The sequence below is a fragment of the Populus trichocarpa genome, chromosome 10, assembly GCF_000002775.5.
Source record: "Populus trichocarpa isolate Nisqually-1 chromosome 10, P.trichocarpa_v4.1, whole genome shotgun sequence".
Taxonomy (NCBI): domain Eukaryota; kingdom Viridiplantae; phylum Streptophyta; class Magnoliopsida; order Malpighiales; family Salicaceae; genus Populus; species Populus trichocarpa.
Genome location: NC_037294.2, coordinates 16281416 through 16304809, shown reverse-complemented (window position 1 = coordinate 16304809; position 23394 = coordinate 16281416). Strand labels below are relative to the sequence as shown.

The following is a 23394-nucleotide window of genomic DNA, read 5'->3' as shown; positions in this document are numbered from 1 at the left end:
TATGGTAAGTTGCAATTTTCTTTTTAGTTTTTGATGTCATTGTGCCATAAAAGTGACGATTTATATGTTTGATTCATCTCACCAATGGGATTATAATTTTTTTATTAATTAAAAGAAGAAAAAATTAAGTAATTTGTAAAGCAAAAAATATTAATAATCATACTTCGCATAAAGAAACAGTCTCAAAAAATTCTTAAACGTCAATGAACAACAATGATTGCAAAAAAAAAAAGTGAATTAATTACAAGCTTTCATATGTCAGTTTATCAAAAGAAAACCACATTATCCTAAACCCATAAATAATTGTGAAGAGCAATAGACGATAAAAATATATTTTTTAACGCATTAAAAAATATATATCTAAGCAAGTATTTTTAAGAATATATCTTAATAAATTAATATCAATACTATAAGATTTCTATTATTAGACTAAACCAATTCTTATCTTATAAAGTTTTGATAATTAAGGTTTTTATATAATTAAGATTTGAATTTATGTTAAATTACAGGGATGATTAGGAACCACAAAAAAAAAAAAAAAAAAAAAACATTATACATGTTTGAAAGATGAAAAACTTGGTGGTCGTAGTCAAGTTAATTAGATATATTGAAAGATATGAGTTAATCTAGATTAATCCATCAAACCCGCTATCTGGATTATAAGATTATGATAAATTTATAAAAAAATAAATTAAAATAAATAATAAAAATAAATCTTAAATAAATTTAATATCAAATGATGAAGTTAAAATCTTTAAAAAAAAATACAATTTCAATTAAAAGCTTTGCATGGAGAATTCAACATCTCTTTTAATTTTTGTTAATTAATTAATTAACTAATGGGTGCAATTCACTTTCTTGCCAAATACCTACCATGGTTCAAGATTTTCTCTTGTTACAAGAGTGCTCTTCTCTGCTGCTTAAATATATGATGTAATTTCTTCATTATTTCATAATGATAATAATAATTACAATGATTACTAGGTCGGACCAGCCCAAGCACAGCACGGGCCGACAGACACATCAGTAAATAGTGTCGATACTGGGCTAAGGTTTTCTAGCACGTGAGCTAGCGTGGCACGACCCACAATGGCTTGGATATGCACGGCGCGGCCCAATTAGTGTCTAGTTTCAACAGCGTATGATAATTTATTTTGCTTATACATGAAAATATTTGAAATTCAAAATGATTGTTTGGATCTTCCTTCATCGTCTCTGAAAACTTGATTTCCCTATGCAATATGCGAAGAGCAATGCGAAAGCAACTGGGAACGCAGCGAGAACAGCAGCCACAATGCCCAAGTGATCATGTCGAAAGCCATAATAATCTTGTAGAAAGGAACTTACTGTCTTGAGCTCCCCAAAGATGGAGATCTCCTTGTCAATGTCTCCATATTGTGATGTGAGAAAACCATTTAGGGACCATGATGTGGGGCAGAGGTAATAGCACCAAATCCACCACTTGGGAATATTCTGTACATAAAATAGCATAGGTAAGAAGCAAGCCCATATCATTTTGCTGTGCAGTAATTAAATGCAGCCTAGAACTACAGAGGAGTTACCTTTCCTGGCATAAGGAAGCCTGAGAATAGATTTAATATAGTGTAGACTGCTGCAGCAGATATGGAAGCTATTTCGATGCCTGGTGTTATTGAAACTAGCAGCATTCCGAGAAAAACGAAGTAGAGAAATGTGCAGAAGGTTACATAGAAGTACCAAAAGACTTTGGAGGCTGACCAGTAGTACCCAATTGTTGGATATGTGATGGCTACATACAAAAATGCTTGCAATAGAACGTAAGGTATCTCGATAGTCACCTGCAGTATTCAGAAGGATTACTTGTGTTATCATTTATGGAAATTTATGAAAGTAAAACGAGTAACTTATTGCTATGAAAAGTAAATGACTCTTTCGTGCTGATGTTGAACCTGTGCTAATGAATAAGCCCATGGGGAATACATTGCTGCAAATTTCTCACGGTAGAATACGGTCCGCTCTGTTACCACATATGGTACAACTGTTGAACAGTTGTTTAAGCCCAGGAATATTACAGCAATGTACATCGATCCAAGTATGTTGATCACGTCTTGCTCATTGTTTCTACAAGAACAAAGGAATAAGGCAATTCATCAGTTCTTAAGAAATTGATGCTGCTTTTCTGATATAAGTTGAAGGGAAAGATGAGCTAACATTTCCTTTCCCTTCTGCCAAAAGACTATTCCAAACAACAGCGATGCAACGATCATGAAGATGAATCGTGACAAGTTGTACTCAGGACTTCTCCAATAGGACAAGTGTTGCTTCCATAAGCATGCTGTAAACTGCTCCCATCTACTCTGTGGAAAAGGAGTGGAAAACTGCAGGTCTCTTGAACCTGGAGGAGGTTTATTCAACTGCTGGACCAACTCAGTCGTCTCCCTATGATCAAAGAGTAGAATGAAGTTTATGATTAATACAGAGCCTGCAATTCAAGTTCTGATTATTTTATAATCCTTCTAACTGCACGACGGGTGCATGTCATGTTAAAAAATCCGGGAAACAAATTGTGCTATCAAACATTTCCATGAAGTTTTGCTTTGCTGGAAATGGATATGAAATATATACTTACTGGTACAGAGGAGACTCCTTATAAAGTTTTGCGAAATCTAATTCAAGTTCTGATTCCATCGATGCAGAAGTAACCTCCAACATCCATGTTGCAGGATTGTAGTTATCTTTGATCTTTGGCACACCTGAAATACCCTGTCCAGTAGTGAAGACATGTAAATAAGTTATCCGTATCGACCTCACACTCAGGAAGATGCCTGACAAGTCTAATAGTAAGGGTAAGAAAAATTGTTGATAAAAATGATGGTTGTTACAACTAGGGTTTCATTTGCTTATAAAGAAGTTCAGTGCTTGTACTGGTGGCCATACCTCGAAATACTCGATAAGCTTACATGAATGGTGACCGAGCATTCCTGAATATATAATCATTCCTCCCCTTTTCATTAGAATCAACTGCATGAATAAACATCTCCCTTAGTCATTCAACGATATAATAAAACTGAGAAGGGTATTAATCCTGTTCTTATCAGCTAGATATTGGGCTGGCTCCTCTCCAAATCTTAGTTCCAATGAGTATACACGTGGATCCAAAAAAATATTAGTAGGTTACTCATAATGCCAGTAAAAGAAAGCATTACGTGTGCTACCTCATCAAAAGCCTCAAAGACGTCAATGCTCGGCTGGTGAATGGTGCAAACTGTTGTTCTTCCTGTGGCAACCACGTTCTTCACCGCGCGCATGACAATTGCAGCTGCTCTACTATCTAAACCTGATGTCGGTTCATCCATAAATATTATCGATGGATTTGAAACAAGCTCCACTGCAATTGTTAGCCTTTTACGCTGTTCAGTAGAAAGACCACTTCGGCCTGGAATTCCGACCAGAGAAAACTTTATGTCATGAAGTTCGATCGTTTCAATGACTTCTTCGACAAATCTCTGCATGACAGAAAATAAAGTGCTGCTATCAGTTCATTCAAACATGATATGGTTCATTTTGTATACAAAATCATAATTTTTAATGCATTCGACGCGGATATTTTATTTCATGAAATGCATTTCTTTGGTTCTGAGGCTTCATGTGCTAGGTAGACAACGTATTGTGTGTCTTTGCCTAGTGAAGTTTTCAAGTTTTCCCTTCAAACATTATCCGGATGATAGTGTTGCCTCAGTTGATCATATTTGTGGTCAGGATAACATACCGATTTTGTTTGTTCATCGATCTCCGGTGGTAATCGCAACCATGCAGAGTAAACAATGGATTCTTCTACAGTAATCTGTGGAGAATGAATATCGTTCTGCTCGCAATAACCTGAAATCCTTGCAAATGTTTGTTGTACTTTTGGATACCCTCCTATTCGTATATCTCCTTCAATAATACCTCCAGTTTTCCTTCCAGAAAGAACATCCATGAGGGTTGTTTTCCCAGCTCCGCTAACCCCCATCAATGCTGTAAGAACTCCAGGCTTAAATGCTCCGGTGATATCAGAAAGCAGGTGAAGTTTCTTCTCGCTGAAGCCATGCCTTTTCATTTCCTGTGCAGAAGGATATAATAGATATATCATTGAAGTCTACTGAGGATCACACTCTTAATTATTATATTTGAACTGTGGTTAAACTTACTGGGGGTGTGTCAACATAATACCGCACGTCCTTAAATGTCATCGTTAGTGGCACAAATGGCAGAACCATCATCTCTGTATAACCAAGAGCGTAATACTTGTTGCATGAGTTTTTGATCATGTTGAAGTTGGATTTAACAATAGTTCCGCCTATCTTACCTGTTTTTCTTGTTTCTGCGTTATGAGCTGGGATTGATTCATTCTCTGGCTGCCTACTCCACTCCTGATCTTCTCTTCCTTGGAGTTGAGAGAACCTCTTTTTTGAAATAATAGCTCTGGACATCTTCGGTGCTGTGTTAAGGTAAGTTGTTGTCAATTATTATTTAAATTTTCCTTTTCTTTTTTTTCTTACTAGTTTACTTCCCGCAGCATTACGTAAAAAAAATATTCAAGTTGCGAGAACTCATTAAGATTTCAATCCACCAAGGTGAACTTGAAAATTCTCAACCGGTTTATAAATAAAAAAAAATAAATGATAAAAAATAACATAAAAAATAAAGATTAAACGCATGCATTTAAAAATAATTTGGATAATTGTTAAAAAAAATTATTTTTTTTAAAATAAAACTATTATTTTTTTAATATTTAGATGATGATATCTTTAAATCAATCTTGATCAATTTAAATTAAATTGTCAAACTCGTGACTTGGATTTTGGTTTCTAATGGATTTAATAATTTTAATTATATGATAAAAAATAAAAAGTACTTCAATAATAATTCAATATTAAAGGATAAAATTTAAAAAAAAACAATAAAAAATTTAATCAAAAACTCAATATTAGAGATTAAAAAAAAAAAACTACGCACACGTCTTAGTGGCCTAGCATGTCAGGGCATTAACAAAATTTAAATTTATGGCTTGAGTGAGGCAATGACATGTCATCCACCTTTTTATTAAACAACAAGCTACGTGTTTCTTGTTATACCCATCTCACATAGTCATGCATTTACTAACTAACCTCTAAAACCCTCAAAATCACCAAAAACAAACCAAAATTAACCAGACCAAAGAATCAAAATTAAAAAATCTCGGCAGAGGTTCACTGTTTACAATGGCCGGCCTTCAATTTTTTTGTTTTTGTTAAAAGTGTTCGACAATGACTTACGTTTCAAGTAAGTTAAGGCTAAGATGAAGCCAAGATCAAAAAGTATTGTGAATCCAAACAAAGCCCCTAGTGATATCCAATAGAAATAGCCTTCGAAGTTCAAACCATGGCTGGTCAGGACACCATTTCCCATGGTGGTGTTTCCATTTAACATCTGTGATTGAAAATGAACTCAAGTTAATTATGAAGGTTTTCGTTTCAATTTAGCAAGGAACCAACAATAGTGCAATTTTAGTGCGCACCTTTTTCCATCGTGGAGCAAGGAATTCGTTTAGGGTTATGCCAATTTCCCCGTATGTCATGGGAAAAATCCAGAATCCCCACCTCAACCAAGGCGGCAAAGAGGCTGCAAGAACCAAACTTTAGTTAGTCTGCTTGTCCTCCTTTTGTATTAAAGCAAAAGAAAATTATATATGAACTCAGCTTACGCCGTGGAAGAATGAAGCCTCCAAACAAGAACATTAGAACTAAGATCACAAAACCAGCTGTTGTTGCTAGTACCATCGTTTGGAAAATTGAGGCAATGAATCGACACATCGATGTTGAGGCTAGATGGAGAGCGAATAGCAGAAGAAACTGGCAAAGAAACCTTGATCCCACAGGTTGAACAGGAATTATATATAACGTAGACTGAAAAGAAAGCTTTTTCTATGAAGACTATAATTCTTAGTTTTGGTGGTATAACACGCGACCTTACCTTGTCACTTCAGGGCTATACCCAATAACATAGTAAGTTATGCCTGTCCACAGTAAAGAATCAAGCACTGAAAATGGAATCTTTAGTATAGAGGCTGGAATGGAATAAGCCCAAGCTGGATATAGGTAGAATGATCTTTGTTTTTGAACTGCAGGAAGTCTAATAACAGTCAAGGACAACTCTGCAACTCCATTAGTAAAAAGCCTGATCAGTGCATAGTACATAGAGCCCATCAGATAGTTTGCTCTCATCAAGTCCACTTCCGTACTGGTGCGTACAAATACTGACATTGTTATAAACGCAGTGAGGATGAGCTGTTGGGAGAAGGGGAATTTGAAATGTGTTAGTTTTAAGTAAATGATAGTTCATCTATGGAAACATTGCGCGATCTAGCCATATGAGTGAATCCTAACCTGTGCAGTTTTGAAAACGTAAACAAATGTGTTCCTTTTCATAAGAAGCAGCTCTCTAGCCATGCAAGCTTTGAATAATTCCCATTTTCTTGAGGAGTAAATGCTAAATGACAAGGCACTATTAGGACACCGGGATTTATCGTATGGTTTTGAGAGCTCTTCTGCTAGTGTCTGTCCAAGATTACTTGCTTTGAACATTTCAATGAACTGATTAACTGAAACATACTGGTAAGGAATGTCAGCGTGGCACCAGTATTGTGCTTGATCCTTCTTTGAGATTACCTGTGAATGGTTGATTGATAAAATTAAGACATGAAAAGAAGACGGAATTTAGGAGCAGTGCAAGAAATAAGGAGAATTAAAGCTGCTTCCCGCACCTCCTGAAGGAAGTCCGCAGCACCCTTTCTTTGTGGACATTTGAAACCACAATCTTCAAAAAATTGAAGTGCATGACTGCAAGGACCATGGTAGACAATCTTACCCTCAGCCATCAATATTACATCATCAAATAGATTAAAAGTTTCAGGTGCTGGCTGAAGAAGTGAAATTAGTGCGGTTGAATCTGTGATGTGCACCAGTTGCTGAAGACAGGTAACTATCTGAAAGGTTGTGGAGCTGTCTAGCCCACTTGATATTTCATCCATAAATAAAGCTTGAGTGGGACCAACAATCATCTCTCCTGGAAGATGAAATTTTGCATTATAAGCTTGTGTCAAGGATGATACGAGGCTCCCTCACTCCCACTCCGTGCCAGCAAAAGAGGGGAGAAAAAAAAACTTTATTTTACCTGTTGTTAGCCTTTTCTTTTCACCACCTGAAATCCCTCTTCTCAATGGACCACCAACCATTATATCAGCACACATATCCAGTCCAAGAATCTAATAGGCCAAAATGTTGAAGTTTCTTTGTCAATATAGACACAAATACCAAGCGTGAAATATTGCCATCACCTACGTTACTCTAGCCCTGCTTAATAATAACTACCTTTAAAACATAGTCTGTCTGGAGATTTCTTCTTTGTCCTTCAGCTGAGATTGCCTGCAAGAATCATGTTCTCTAAACACTGACTAAATGGCTGACGAAAATTATCAAATCTAAATTTGACTCACCTTCATGTAGGTGTCTACATCAGGATCAGGGACAATTCCTGCTTCTTTTTCCCTTCTGCTGACCTCCAGCATTATATCTACAAGCCAGGAAAGTGAGTAGAGTCTTAACTAATACTTGTGGAACGATGCAATTATACTGAGAACAGATAATACAAGATAACAAAGAAAATTACCTGCTCTGCTTCCAACACCCTGGCAGTGTGCCGAGAAGTCAATAGTTTCCCTGACAGTCATCTCAGGCATGTGCAGGTCATATTGACTTATGTAGGCTGATGTTTTTTGAGGAACAAACTCATCAAGCTTGTAACCGTTATAAGAGATTTCCCCTTCAACCTGTAATAAAGAATAGAAAAGGGATTTTGTCACCACTGTAATAATGGAGTTCTTTCGTGCATGTGAAATGTAAAAAAGGACTAATATCTGGCTTCTGCATTAAGGATAATGGAAGCGCATCATCTGTTTTTGCAGTCCGTTTGTTTTTTCATAGTGTGTTCAAACATGCTTCGTTTTGGTGATTTTAAGATGGTTCTTGGAAAAAGGATTCTGAAGTTTTCCCCACAGGCTTCATGGAGTTTACTGGAATGCCCATGTATTTACATATCATATGAGACTCAAAGGGTGCCAAATTAACACAAAACAAGCTTCAAACTGTCTTAACAATATTGAAGCTCAGCATATCACCTTCTCAAATCTCATCGTATGCAGCATTCTTAAATACTAACCTCAAGGGATTGATCTAGTCTTCCTGAAAGAGCCAATAATAAGTTGGTTTTCCCACAGCCTGGGGGACCAAGAAGAAGAGTAAGCCTGCATATACCATGTCTCATCAGTCACAATCTCAGATATTCTACTTGGATCAGTATGTTTCTTTCAATGTGTGTGTGCGCGCGCGCATGTATTTCATATAAAGTTCTTAACCGACTTGCTTTGCCAAGAAAAAAAGTAGCAGTTCTTAATCTGAATTGAATCTTATCTTTAGCTGTGTTTTTTAAATACTCTATAAACATTGATTTGCGTTACCTTGATGGTTTAATGATGCCAGAAACATCCTTAAGGATGCTTATCTTGGTTTCTCGAGGCTTGCTCCTCACTATCTTTCTGAAACCCTGTTCATGGAATAGCTTGTTAATCCGGTTGGAAATAATTTATGCTTATTTTATTTTAAAAATCAAGTACTGGTCCTGGACTCGTCAGAATTTTTTTCCGTCCTACAATGATGACCCTTTCTGAAGAGTTAAGAGTAGGCCATGAATTTGAAACAATAGACTAACAGAAAAGCCAACTTACAGACAAGAAGCTCGCAATGGTGTTCCATAGCGTCGGGAGAGGCTTTCCCTGAACTACCTCACATTCTGCTTCCACAGATAAATTCTTGTACCTCACCTCCACAGTAGGTAACTTCATGCCCACTCTATAAGAAAGTCATTTGTTAGTTTTAGCAACATAATTTAAACTCCACCAGCAGACGGGAGCTACTTGCACTTGTCCATACATAACTGTAAACCCAGATTGAATCTGAATTGCAAAAATCTCCTATTGGTTCTCTATTTGCTAAATTTAGGAATAGGACTGATCCAAATAAATAACTCTGACTCGAAGTCAGGAAATGTAGTCCACGTTGCCATTTCCCTGACTGCAGGGGTGAATACATTCTACGGAATATATTCGAACAAATATCTGTCGGAAGTACTGACAGTCAATAACATTAAAAGATTTTGATATTAAAAGTTTCATGTCCTAAGAACGTGAGGCAAACCTACCTGTCTATCCTTTCTCTGAGATTCTGTAGCAACCGGAGATTATCATTTTCAATGTGGTTTATCAGCTTCTCGATGAAGAGATGTCTTTCAGCTGCCCCGAGCTTAGTAACATCAGTTACTTTCTTCCCTTCGCCATCTTTCGCATTGCTTGCTTCAAACAGTGAGGTCTTGATCCTTTTTAAGGCTGGCAATCTCTCAATCGCAGCCCACTGCAAATGAACTCCCTCATCCTCCTCTACAATAGAATCTGCATCCATATCTAGACTTTTCGTGTCTCGTCGAAATGATGACTGAGCATTTCTTCCTATAGTTGCTAGCTCCATTATTTTCAATTGCTATGCTAGTTTTTCTGCTCCTACAGCCCCTTCAGTGGCTTGTTTATATAACTCTTAAAAGTTGTTGTGGGTAGCAATTTTGGTGTCTGAGAAGAAAGTCAGTGTGAACTGCGTTGATATTTCTTGAAAGGAAGTTGGTTGAAGATTCATTGGCAAAGCACGTACATCATCATTTAACGACTCGACAGTGACGGCATGGAAACAACATAAAAGGACAGCAAATAAAAGAAATATTTATCGAATAGGTTTTCAATATATTTTTAGGACATTTAACCTAATAATATTTTATTACGGGATATTTTTTTTCTAATTAGATCTGTCATTTTAGTAGGTTTATATCTTTTTAAATAACCAATTTTATAACATAGAAAACTCAAAATCCTGAATTAAAAAGAATATTGAAACTAAAAATCCTAAAAAAATGGGAAAATAATAAATTTGGCTCACAAAACAACTTTGAATCATAACTTGAACGTACGTTTTTGAAAGCTCAGCTAGTTGCAAATAGCCAACCCCCTTCTAGAACTGAGCTTGTAAAAATTATCTAGTAAGATAGGATCAAAAGCTTTGGGCTTTACTTGTTAGGCTATTCGTTTTGTCCACAAGAACAGTTTGCTGCTTTCGTAACCTTTTTTTTTTCGGCTTAGAGATCTAGTGATTTTTATTTTTATTTTTGTATAAGTAGCCTGGGTAAATTGTAACGTTAGAATGATAGTTGATAAACTCAAATTTAATAGGCTCATAAAACCTCTTAAAATATCTTTAATTTAACGTACTTGGACACGTACAATAACTTCTTGAGCTCGCCTTAGAGAAAGAACTCGACTCCATAGGCTCGCCCTATAAGAAGAACCTCACTCCATGGTCTTATCCTAGAAAAAAAGCCCGACTCCATGGTCTCATCCCACTTCACCCATCAATCAGTTGTGTTTCAATCACTTTTAACATGTATGGGGTGTTTTTCTATTTGTCTATGAAGTGAAATAATGTGATGTTTTATAAATGTTGATGAAGTTTGGATGAATCGAGGGTCAAGCTGATTTTTTAGATAATAGATTAATCTTTTGATTTTAACGATATGGATCGTTCTCCCTAGCCAAGGTGGTAGATGGATCCTATCTTGTACCTGCAAAAGAACCCCTTCCATGTATTTAGGAATTCTCATATGCTTAAATGAGTATTGTTTGAGACAAAATACAATCGTCTTTCATATGAAGGATATCCTCCCCCTTTTTATAGCCTATATACCCTTAATATAAACAAAAATGACAAATGGATTACATAGAAAAAATAATTTTACCCCTAAGCTTGGTTTTCTTGTCTGATTTGATGAAGAGTAAAAAATTAATTCACTATTATAATCCAAAATAAACTTTTTATAGTGCTACGTTAAAGTAAATTTCTCTTGCAAAATATATTTTTGTTAAATTTCTTCAGTTCTGCTTGGTTAGATGATATTCTAAGGTCATTATATTATAAATATTCTAAAAGAAAACAGCATTTCACTGTAAAAATGGCAAAATTGAAATCTTCTCCAATATTTTTATTGTAGTGGTGGTAAACTTGTAATTTTTAGTTTTTTAAAATTTAAAAAACACTATAGAAATGGCATAATTGAAAATTTCTCCAATTTTTTCATTGTAGCGATGACAAAACTATTATTTTCATCTTTTTTTTATAATAATTTAGAAAACAAGTTTTTCTTGTATCTTTTTGTCTTTATACTTGATATTTTTATCATTTTACATTTATCAACATTTTAAAAAATATTTTCATAGTTTTTCTTTTTTTCTTTACATATTTTTTTGGAAAATATTATTTTTTATTCTCTACACTTGAAATATTTATCACTCTATACTTAGTCTATTTATACCATTCTTTTTGTTCTTATCATCATTCTTTTGTAATTTTTTTTCTTTACACTTTTTAAAAATATATATATTATACAAAAACTAAGAAAATGGTATTTCAACGTAGCAATAGCAACAATATCTCATTTTACTACTATGTTAAAAATGAGCTTGAGATTTTATATCTTTATTGACTCATATGATCTTCATTATATATTTATTATATGTAAGTATCGACTTTTCTATTCATGGTTATATTTTTTACTCGTTGTCAACAAACATGTTAATAACATCTACATATTAATTCATTTGCGTTAGAAAAGAAAATTATTCGACCTGCAACTAGATGAGTGAAATAGATACATTAACATTTTTTTGTATTTATAAGTACAAATAGTTATTGATTTATTTAATTAAATGTATGTATAGACTTTTTAATTTATAATTAAAGTTTTTGCTGTAAAAAAGATATTTAAAAAGTATATATATTAAATTTTTTTAAAAAAAAATTATTCAATGCACGTAGAGGCAGCAAAATAGTTAATTGTGTAACTATATACAATGCCCGGGAGTCGCTACTATTTTAATATTACTCTGTTGTTCTTAAAAACATCGCCCGATTAGTACTAATCAATCATATGGCGTGATCTCATACCAAATCCATAAGCAGTTGACAAGCAAGGAATTTCTCCTCTGCAGCACAGATATTCCTTTGTGTCTTTCTATTAGATATCAGAGCTAAATCATTACAAAATAATATGAAATCACAGCGCCGTACGTAAGTTATTACAGATCTTGACGTCTCTTCTGATCAATGAACATGCCTTGTTCTTGAACTGATCTTGGTATTAAAGTTATTTCAGTTTTAATACTGTAATATGAGATAATTTTTTTTAAAAAAAAGGCTTACATCCCATATATTTTCTTTTTAAATAAAGAAAGTCAATGACATTATTTTGGATGCTTGTTCATATATATGCTTGTAATAATATTAGCTGCGTGGAACTTGTTGTCTTGTATTTTAATATAAAATCTGCTGTTTTCACCTTGTCCTAGATAGCTTTATAAATGATATTGAGCTTTCCCATCTGCCTAATTATATATAAACAATGTTCAGCTGCAGCCCAGCGAGCATGCAAAGGAGTAAATGTTAAACTTCAACTCATGTTTTATTTCTATAAACAGCGCCAATAATTAATGGCTATGACGTCTTGCTGCAGCAGCAACGAGAATCTATGACGCCTCCCATTACTTCATCAACATGCAATTATCATCTTTATGAATGCTAAAATTTTAAGATTCTTTTGTATGGATGAAAGATAAACTTTTTATTTAATCTATTTTTTTTTACTAGACTAGGAACCCTTAATATATAACCTAACTTTTATCCCTCCGTCCATTTTAGGGTTACTCTGTTTTAATTAAGTTTGGATTTTGACAATGTAATGAGTATTATAAATTATTGTTTTTGTGTTAATTAATTAATGAAAAATTTTGAACTATCATTTGATTTTATTAGTTTTGGAAAATATAATATTCTGAAAGATTATGAAATGTTGTATAATTTTAAATAACTTATTCTTTTGATATGTCTGTTCTGAGGTTTAGCGTAAGTGTGATGTCTCGCTGGCATCACTTCTGCTTTGCTGATCATGAACATGAGATTCGAGTGGTGACAAAAGCTTTGTAAGGAGAATTCATCTCCTCTTTTAATTTTTGTTACTTAATTAATTAACTAATGGGTGCAATTCACTTTCTTGCCAAATACATACCATGGTTCCAGATTTTCTCTTGTTACAAGACGGCTCTTCTCTGCTGCTTAAATATATGATGTAATTTCTTCATTATTTCATAATGATAATAATAATTACAATTATTACTAGGTCGGACCAGCCCAAGCACAGCACGGGCCGACAGACACATCAGTAAATAGTGTCGAGACTGGGCTAAGGTTTTCTAGCACGTGAGCTAGCGTGGCGCGACCCATAATGGCTTGCATATGCACGGCGCAGCCCAATTACTGTCTAGTTTCGACAGGGTATGATCATTTATATATTTTGCTTATACATGAAAATATTTGAAATTCAAAATGATTGTATGGATCTTCCTTCATCGTCTCTGAAAATTTGATTTCCCTATGCAATATGCGAACAGAAAAGCGAAAGCAACTGGGAACGCAGCGAGAACAGCCGCCACAATGCCCAAGTGATCATGTCGAAAGCCATAATAATCTTGTAGAAAGGAACTTACTGTCTTGAGCTCCCCAAAGATGGAGATCTCCTTGTCAATGTCTCCATATTGTGATGTGAGAAAACCATTTAGGGACCATGATGTGGGGCAGAGGTAATAGCACCAAATCCACCACTTGGGAATTTTCTGTACATAAAATAGCATAGGTAAGAAGCAAGCCTGTGTAGTATTAAATGCAGCCTAGAACTACAGAGGAGTTACCTTTCCTGGCAGAAGGAAGCCTGAGAATAAATTTAATATAGTGTAGACTGCTGTAGCCAATATGGAAGCTACTTCGACGCTTGGTGTCATTGAAACTAGCAGCATTCCGAGAAAAACAAAGTAGAGAAATGTGCAGAAGGTTACATAGAAGTACCAAAAGACTTTAGAGGCTGACCAGTAGTACCCAATTGTTGGATATGTGATGGCTACAAACAAAAATGCTTGCAATAGAACGTAAGGTATCTCGATAGTCACCTGCAGTATTCAGAAGGATTACTTGTATTATCATTTATGGAAAATTATGAAAGTAAAACGAGTAACTTATTGCTATGAAAAGTAAATGACTCTTTCGTGCTGATGTTGAACCTGTGCTAATGAATAAGCCCATGGGGAATACATTGCTGCAAATTTCTCACGGTAGAATACGGTCCGCTCTGTTGCCACGTATGGTACAACTGTTGAACAGTTGTTTATGCCCAGGAATATTACAGCAATGTACATTGATCCAAGCATGTTGATCAAGTCTTGCTCATTGTTTCTACAAGAACAAAGGAAAGGCAATTCATCAGTTCTTAAGAAATTGATGCTGCTTTTCTGATTTAAGTTGAAGGGAAAGATGAGCTAACATTTCCTTTCCCTTCTGCCAAAAGACTATTCCAAACAACAGCGATGCAACGATCATGACGATGAATCGTGACAAGTTGTACTCAGGACTTCTCCAATAGGACAAGTGTTGCTTCCATAAGCATGCTGTAAACTGCTCCCATCTACTCTGTGGAAAAGGAGTGGAAAACTGCAGGTCTCTTGAACCTGGAGGAGGTTTATTCAACTGTTGGACCAACTCAGTCGTCTCCCTATGATCAAAGAGTAGAATGAAGTTTATGATTAATACAGATCCCGCAATTCAAGTTCAGATTATTTTATAATCCTTCTAACTGCACGACGGGTGCATATCATGTTAAAAAATCAGGGAAACAAATGTATACTTACTGGTACAGAGGAGACTCCTTATAAAGTTTTGCGAAATCTAATTCAAGTTCTGATTCCATCGATGCAGAAGTAACCTCCAACATCCATGTTGCTGGATTGTAGTTATCTTTGATCTTTGGCACACCTGAAATACCCTGTCCAGTAGTGAAGACATGTAAATAAGTTATCCGTATCGACTTCACACTCAGGACGATGCCTGACAAGTCTAATAGTAAGGGTAAGAAAAATTGTTGATAAAAATGATGGTTGTTACAACTAGGTTTTCATTTGCTTATAAAGAAGTTCAGTGCTTGTACTGGTGGCCATACCTCGAAGTACTCGATAAGCTTACATGAATGGTGACCGAGCATTCCTGAATATATAATCATTCCTCCCCTTTTCATTAGAATCAACTGCATGAATAAACATCTCCCTTAGTCATTCAACGATATAATAAAACTGAGAAGGGTATGAATCCTGTTCATATCAGATAGATTGGGCTGGCTCCTCTCCAAATCTTAGTTCCAATGAGTATACACGTGGATCCAAAAAAATATTAGTAGGTTACTCATAATGCCAGTAAAAGAAAGCATTACGTGTGCTACCTCATCAAAAGCCTCAAAGACGTCAATGCTCGGCTGGTGAATGGTGCAAACTGTTGTTCTTCCTGTGGCAACCACGTTCTTCACCGCGCGCATGACAATTGCAGCTGCTCTACTATCTAAACCTGATGTCGGTTCATCCATAAATATTATCGATGGATTTGAAACAAGCTCCACTGCAATTGTTAGCCTTTTACGCTGTTCAGTAGAAAGACCACTTCGGCCTGGAATTCCGACCAGAGAAAACTTTATGTCATGAAGTTCGATCCTTTCAATGACTTCTTCGATAAATCTCTGCATGACAGAAAATCAAGGGCTGCTATCAGTTCACTCAAACATGATATGGTTCATTTTGTATACAAAATCATAATTTTTAATGCATTCGACGCGGATTTTTTAATTCATGAAATGCATTTCTTTGGTTCTGAGGCTTCATGTGCTAGGTAGACAACGTATTGTGTGTCTTTGCCTAGTGAAGTTTTCAAGTTTTCCCTTCAAACATTATCTGGATGATAGTGTTGCCTCAGTTGATCATATTTGTGGTCAGGATAACATACCGATTTTGTTTGTTCATCGATCTCCGGTGGTAATCGCAACCATGCAGAGTAAACAATGGATTCTTCTACAGTAATCTGTGGAGAATGAATATCGTTCTGCTCGCAATAACCTGAAATCCTTGCAAATGTTTGTTGTACTTTTGGATACCCTCCTATTCGTATATCTCCTTCAATAATACCTCCAGTTTTCCTTCCAGAAAGAACATCCATGAGGGTTGTTTTCCCAGCTCCGCTAACCCCCATCAATGCTGTAAGAACTCCAGGCTTAAATGCTCCGGTGATATCAGAAAGCAGGTGAAGTTTCTTCTCGCTGAAGCCATGCCTTTTCATTTCCTGTGCAGAAGGATATAATAGATATATCATTGAAGTCTACTGAGGATCACACTCTTAATTATTATATTTGAACTGTGGTTAAACTTACTGGGGGTGTGTCAACATAATACCGCACGTCCTTAAATGTCATCGTTAGTGGCACAAATGGCAGAACCATCATCTCTGTATAACCAACAGCGTAATACTTGTTGCATGAGTTTTTGATCATGTTGAAGTTGGATTTAACAATAGTTCCGCCTATCTTACCTGTTTTTCTTGTTTCTGCGTTATGAGCTGGGATTGATTCATTCTCTGGCTGCCTACTCCACTCCTGATCTTCTCTTCCTTGGAGTTGAGAGAACCTCTTTTTTGAAATAATAGCACTGGACATCTTCGGTGCTGTGTTAAGGTAAGCTATTGTCAATTATTATTTAAATTTTCTTTTTCATTTTTTCATACTAGTTTACTCGCCGCGCAGCATTTAAAAAAAATATCAAAGTTATTCTAAAAAAACATCAAAATTATAAGAATTCATTGAAATTATCATTAAATTTGATCTAGTAAGTCAAACTTAAAAACTCTCAACCCGAGTTTTTCTTAAGTTCGAGTTTTTGATTAAATCATGTGTAGGACTGGATGAAACTTGTGCTTTGATGCTATTTTTAATTTTAATGAAGAATAAATGATATGTACTGTTATGCCTGGAATCTAACTATTATAGTGATGGTTAGGAATTATGATATAAGGTTTTAGGGGTTGAAAATTCAATTTTTATTGATTTTCATTTAAAAAATCTTAATAAATACAATAAAAAGGCTTTTTTATATCATCTACCAACCTCAAAACACCTTAAAATCACCAAAGAAAACCAAAATTAACTAGATCTAAAGAATTAAAACGGTACTCAATCTTCTTTTTAGACATGTTTTCAGGAAAACCCACTACATTGAACTCTCATCATTAAATAAATAAAACTCGTTGATATCAAATTTGATAATTTTTGTTATATTTACCGTGAAAACCAACTATTTTATCTATCTTTCACAATTTTCTGACAATATTCTTTATTTTTTCTAACTCAAAAAATATAAAATGAATGAAATGAATTTTTGTATCAAAATAACTATTATTATGAATTAGGGGTGAACCATGTATTTTCTTAATTTTATATAATTAGACCATAAAGGATACAATAGAAAGGAAAAAAATGAAAATTTAAGTATATCATAAAAAAAAAATATAGGCAGAGGTTCACAGTTAACAGTGGCCGACCTTCTATTTTTTTAGTTTTTGTTAAAATTGTTCGAGAATGACTTACGTTTCAAGTAAGTTAAGGCTAAGATGAAGCCAAGATCAAAAAGTATTGTGAATCCAAACAAAGCCCCTAGTGATATCCAATAGAAATAGCCTTCGAAGTTCAAACCATGGCTGGTCAGGACACCATTTCCCATGGTGGTGTTTCCATTTAACATCTGTGATTGAAAATGAACTCAAGTTATGAAGGTTTTCGTGTCAATTTAGCAAGGAACCAACAATAGTGCAATTTTAGTGCGCACCTTTTTCCATCGTGGAGCAAGGAATTCGTTTAGGGTTATGCCAATTTCCCCGTATGTCATGGGAAAAATCCAGAATCCCCACCTCAACCAAGGCGGCAAAGAGGCTGCAAGTACCAAACTTTAGTTGGTCTCCTTGTCCTCCTTTTGTATTAAAGCAAAAGGAAATTATGAACTCAGCTTACGCCGTGGAAGAATGAAGCCTCCAAACAAGAACATTAGAACTAAGATCACAGAACCAACTGTTGTTGCTAGTACCATCGTTTGGAAAATTGAGGCAAAGAATCGACACATCGATGTTGAGGTTAGATGGAGAGCGAATAGCAGAAGAAACTGGCAAAGAAACCTTGATCCCACAGGTTGAACAGGAATTATATATAACGTAGACTAGAAAGAAAGATTTTAATTTCTATGAAGACTATAATTCTTAGTTTTGGTGGTATAACACGCGACCTTACCTTGTCACTTCAGGGCTATACCCAATAACATAGTAAGTTATGCCTGTCCAGATTATAGAATCAAGAAGTGAAAATGGAATCTTTAGTATAGAGGCTGGAATGGCATAAGCCCAAGCTGGATATAGGTAGAATGATCTTTGTTTTTGAACTGCAGGAAGTCTAATAACAGTCAAGGACAACTCTGCAAATCCATTAGTAAAAAGCCTGATCAGTGCATAGTACATAGAGCCCATCAGATAATTTGCACTCATCAAGTCCACTGCCGTCCTGGTGCGTACAAATACTGACATTGTTATAATTGCAGTGAAGATGAGCTGTTGGGAGAAAGGGAATTTGAAATGTGTTAGTTTTAAGTAAATGATAGTTCATCTATGGAAACATTGCGCGATCTAGCCTTTTGAGTGAATCCTAACCTGTGCAGTTTTGAAAACGTAAACAAATGTGTTCCTTTTCATAAGAAGCAGCTCTCTAGCCATGCAAGCTTTGAATAATTCCCATTTTCTTGAGGAGTAAATGCTAAATGACAAGGCACTATTAGGACACCGGGATTTATCGTATGGTTTTGAGAGCTCTTCTGCTAGTGTCTGTCCAAGATTACTTGCTTTGAACATTTCAATGAACTGATTAACTGAAACATACTGGTAAGGAATGTCAGCGTGGCACCAGTATTGTGCTTGATCCTTCTTTGAGATTACCTGTGAATGGTTGATTGATAAAATTAAGACAAGAAAAGAAGACGGAATTTAGGAGCAGTGCAAGAAATAAGGAGAATTAAAGCTGCTTCCCGCACCTCCTGAAGGAAGTCCGCAGCACCTTTTCTTTGTGGACATTTGAAACCACAATCTTCAAAAAATTGGAGTGCATGACTGCAAGGACCATGGTAGACAATCTTACCCTCAGCCATCAATATTACATCATCAAATAGATTAAAAGTTTCAGGTGCTGGCTGAAGAAGTGAAATTAGTGCGGTTGAATCTGTGATGTGCACCAGTTGCTGAAGACAGGTAACTATCTGAAAGGTTGTGGAGCTGTCTAGCCCACTTGATATTTCATCCATAAATAAAGCTTGAGTGGGACCAACAATCATCTCTCCTGGAAGATGAAATTTTGCATTATAAGCTTGTGTCAAGGATGATATGAGGCTCCCTCACTCCCACTCCGTGCCAGCAAAAGAGGGGAGAAAAAAAAACTTTATTTTACCTGTTGTTAGCCTTTTCTTTTGACCACCTGAAATCCCTCTTCTCAATGCACTACCAACCATTATATCAGCACAAATGTCCAGTCCAAGAATCTAATAGGCCAAAATGTTGAAGTTTGTGTGTCAATATAGACACAAATACCAAGCGTGAAATATTGCCATCACCTACGTTACTCTAGCCCTGCTTAATAATAACTACCTTTAAAACATAGTCTGTCTGGAGATTTCTTCTTTGTCCTTCAGCTGAGATTGCCTGCAAGAATCATGTTCTCTAAACACTGACTAAATGGCTGACCAAAATTATCAAATCTAAAATTGACTCACCTTCATGTAGGTGTCTACATCAGGATCAGGGACAATTCCTGCTTCCTTTTCCCTTCTGCTGACCTCCAGCATTATATCTACAAGCCAGGAAAGTGAGTAGAGTCTTAACTAATACTTGTGGAACGATGCAATGATACTGAGAACAGATAAGGCAAGATAGCAAAGAAAATTACCTGCTCTGCTTCCAACACCCTGGCAGTGTGCCGAGAAGTCAATAGTTTCTCTGACAGTCATCTCAGGTATGTGCAGGTCATATTGACTTATGTAGGCTGATGTTTTTTGAGGAACAAACTCATCAAGCTTGTAACCGTTATAAGAGATTTCCCCTTCAACCTGTAATAAAGAATATAAAAGGGATTTTGTCACGACTGTAATCATGGAGTTGTTTCGCGCATATGAAATGTAAAAAAAGACTAATATCTGGCTTCTGCATTAAGGATAATGGAAGCGCATCATCTGTTTTTGCAGTCCGTTCGTTTTTTCGTAGTGTGTTCAAACATGCTTTGTTTTGGTGATTTTAAGATGGTTCTTGGAAAAAGGATTCTGAAGTTTTCCCCACAGGCTTCATGGAGTTTACTGGAATTCCCATGTATTTACATATCATATGAGACTCAAAGGGTGCCAAATTAACACAAAACAAACTTCAAACTGTCTTAACAATATTGAAGCTCAGCATATCACCTTCTCAAATCTCATCGTATGCAGCATTCTTAAATACTAACCTCAAGGGATTGATCTAGTCTTCCTGAAAGAGCCAATAATAAGTTGGTTTTCCCACAGCCTGGCGGACCAAGAAGAAGAGTAAGCCTGCATATACCATGTCTTCATCAGTCACAATCTCAGACATTCTACTTGGATCAGTATGTTTCTTTCAATGTGTGCGCGCGCGCGCAGTGTAATTTCCATATAAAGTTCTTAACCGACTTGCTTTGCCCAGAAAAAAAGTAGTTGTTCTTAATCTGAATTGAATCTTATCTTTAGCTGTCTTTTTTAAATACTCTATAAACATTGATTTGCGTTACCTTGATGGTTTAATGATGCCAGAAACATCCTTAAGGATGCTTATCTTGGTTTCTCGAGGCTTGCTCCTCACTATCTTTCTGAAACCCTGTTCATGGGATAGCTTGTTAATCCTGTTGGAGACAATTTATGCTTATTTTATCTTAAAAATCATGTACTGGTCCTGGACTCGTCAGAATTTTTTTCCGTCCTACAATGATGACCCTTTCTGAACAGTTAAGAGAAGGCCAAGAATTTGAAACAATAGACTAACAGAAAAGCCAACTTACAGACAAGAAGCTCGCAATGGAGTTCCATAGCGTCGGGAGAGGCTTTCCCTGAACTACCTCGCATTCTGCTTCCACTGACAAATTCTTGTACCTCACCTCCACAGTAGGTAACTTCATGCCCACTCTATAAGAAAGTCATTTGTTAGTTTTAACCAACATAATTTAAACTCCACCAGCAGACGGGAGCTACTTGCACTTGTCCATACATAACTGTAAACAGAGATTGAATCTGAATTGCAAAAATCTCCTATTGGTTCTCTATTTGCTAAATTTAGGAATAGAACTAATCCAAATAAATAACTCTGACTCGAAGTCAGGAAATTTAGTCCACGTTGCCATTTCCCTAGCTGCAGGGGTGAATACATTCTACGGAATATATTCGAACAAATATCTGTCGGAAGTACTGACAGTCAATACTAACATTAAAAGATTTTGATATTAAAAGTTTCATGTCCGAAGAACGTGAGGCAAACCTACCTTTCTATCCTTTCTCTGAGATTCTGTAGCAACCTGAGATTATCATTTTCAATGTGGTTTATCAGCTTCTCGATGAAGAGATGTCTTTCAGCTGCCCCGAGCTTAGTAACATCAGTTACTTTCTTCCCTTCGCCATCTTTCGCATTGCTTGCTTCAAACAGTGAGGTCTTGATCCTTTTAAAGGTTGGCAATCTCTCAATCGCAGCCCACTGCAAATGAACTCCCTCATCCTCCTCTACAATAGAATCTGCATCCATATCTAGACTTATCGTGCCTCGTCGAAATGATGACAGAGCATTTCTTCCTATAGTTGTTAGCTCCATTATTTTCAATTGCTAGCTAGTTTTTCTGCTCCTCAGCCCCTTCAGTGGCTTGTTTATATAACTCTTAAAAGTTGTTGTGAGTAGCAATTTTGGTGTCTGAGAAAAAAAGTCAGTGTGAACTGCATCAATATTTCTTGAAAGGAAATTGGTTGTCTCAAAGAAGCTAATAATTTAAATTTTTAGATGAGTTCATATAATATGATTTATATTATTCTCTAACATATCCCCTCAAGTGAAAGCTCTTTAAACTTGAAACTTGCATAAATTTATATTATCTTGTACTTAATTTTTATCAAATAAATAAGGGAGGTGAGAATCGAATTCATGACCGTTTGGTCATTAAGGCTCTGGTACCATATCAAAGAACTATATCAACTCAATAATTTAAATTTCTAGATAAAATTTTAAGATATAATTTATATTATTTTTTAACAAATTAAAGATTTATTGGCAAAACATGTCCTTCATGATTTTTAGTGTCTCAATGACAGAACGGAAAAGATGAAACACGCTCCACCTCACAGATGAGTCCCGATGGAAATGGGAAGAACCAAATTTCTTTTGGGGGCTTATTGTAAAGTACTTTTTAATTATTTATTCCTGCTTAGATCACTGATTAAATAAAAGAAAGTGACCTGCCTCGTAAGGCATTGCAATTAACAAACAAAGTGGACCCAGGTAGGTCAATGGTCAACCGGTCTCTCAATAGATGATTTTAGTGAGGCTAAAATCTCTCTCTTCTAAATCATGCATGTTCCTGAGCAGTGTCGAGAATCTTTAATCTTTAATGTTTTTATTTAAAAATATAATAAAATAATATTTTTTTATTTTTTAATATTTATTTTTGACATAGCATATTAAAACGATATAAAATCATTAAAAAAAATTTTGCTCATCCAGGAATTATAAAGTGTGGTGTGTGCTTTAAGAGAATGGTACTTTAAAAAAAAAAAAAAAACTACAACACCTCCCACCCAAACACACCCTAATTCTCCATCATGGCCACAATTAAGAAAGAGCCTTTTGCTTTCCGCTGTAAGGATTGGGTTGGGCCTACTGCCCATTAAAGTCTGCTTTTCAGACATATCAAATGGCTGGGCCCTACCATTCCATCAAAGGCTTCTTTCGACAAGTCCTTGATCAATGCACTCTTTGTTGTTTGATGAGTGCTGTTTTGTCTCGTCGATTAATCAAACCGCCATCTTAAATAAATAAATAGCCATGTCATCACGTCTTGACCTCGCGCTTAGATATTAGGTAAGTTTATTGGTAGTATTTATTATTTTTGTTTGTATATGCTCTTCTAAAAAATGGCTATTGATTGATAAATAATAATTTATCATTTTCTAGATTCAATTAAACATTAACTTATCAGTGAATTATCAGACTCATCATTTCTAAACTCATCCAAGTAAAATATATATTATTTTTTAACCTCAAA

General features: G+C 35.5%; 1 protein-coding gene across 8 annotated transcripts; it reads right to left on the bottom strand.

Moving 5' to 3' along the window:
* Positions 1–917: 917 nt before the first annotated feature.
* Positions 918–22084, bottom strand: LOC18102626 (pleiotropic drug resistance protein 3). Of its 8 annotated transcripts, none has more exons than XM_052456776.1 (24): positions 21631–22084; positions 21154–21277; positions 8516–8601; positions 8218–8302; positions 7669–7828; positions 7496–7572; positions 7371–7424; positions 7174–7264; positions 6764–7065; positions 6387–6668; positions 5974–6287; positions 5705–5865; positions 5519–5622; positions 5277–5430; positions 4328–4459; positions 4170–4243; positions 3749–4081; positions 3195–3485; positions 2917–3000; positions 2609–2742; positions 2191–2418; positions 1929–2100; positions 1563–1817; positions 918–1473 (listed from the first exon to the last, which is right to left on the bottom strand). In XM_052456776.1, the coding sequence occupies exons 1-24, from the start codon at positions 21951–21953 to the stop codon at positions 1207–1209; spliced, it is 4287 nt and encodes a 1428-aa protein (XP_052312736.1). In that variant the 5' UTR covers positions 21954–22084; the 3' UTR covers positions 918–1206. The 8 variants fall into 8 exon arrangements, with proteins under 8 accessions (XP_052312736.1, XP_052312735.1, XP_052312742.1 ...); XM_052456775.1 differs by lacking the exons at positions 8218–8302; positions 8516–8601 and adding exons at positions 20587–20671; positions 20887–20972 and having other exon boundaries at positions 21631–22083; XM_052456782.1 differs by lacking the exon at positions 8516–8601 and adding an exon at positions 20887–20972 and having other exon boundaries at positions 21631–22083.
* Positions 22085–23394: the final 1310 nt, after the last annotated feature.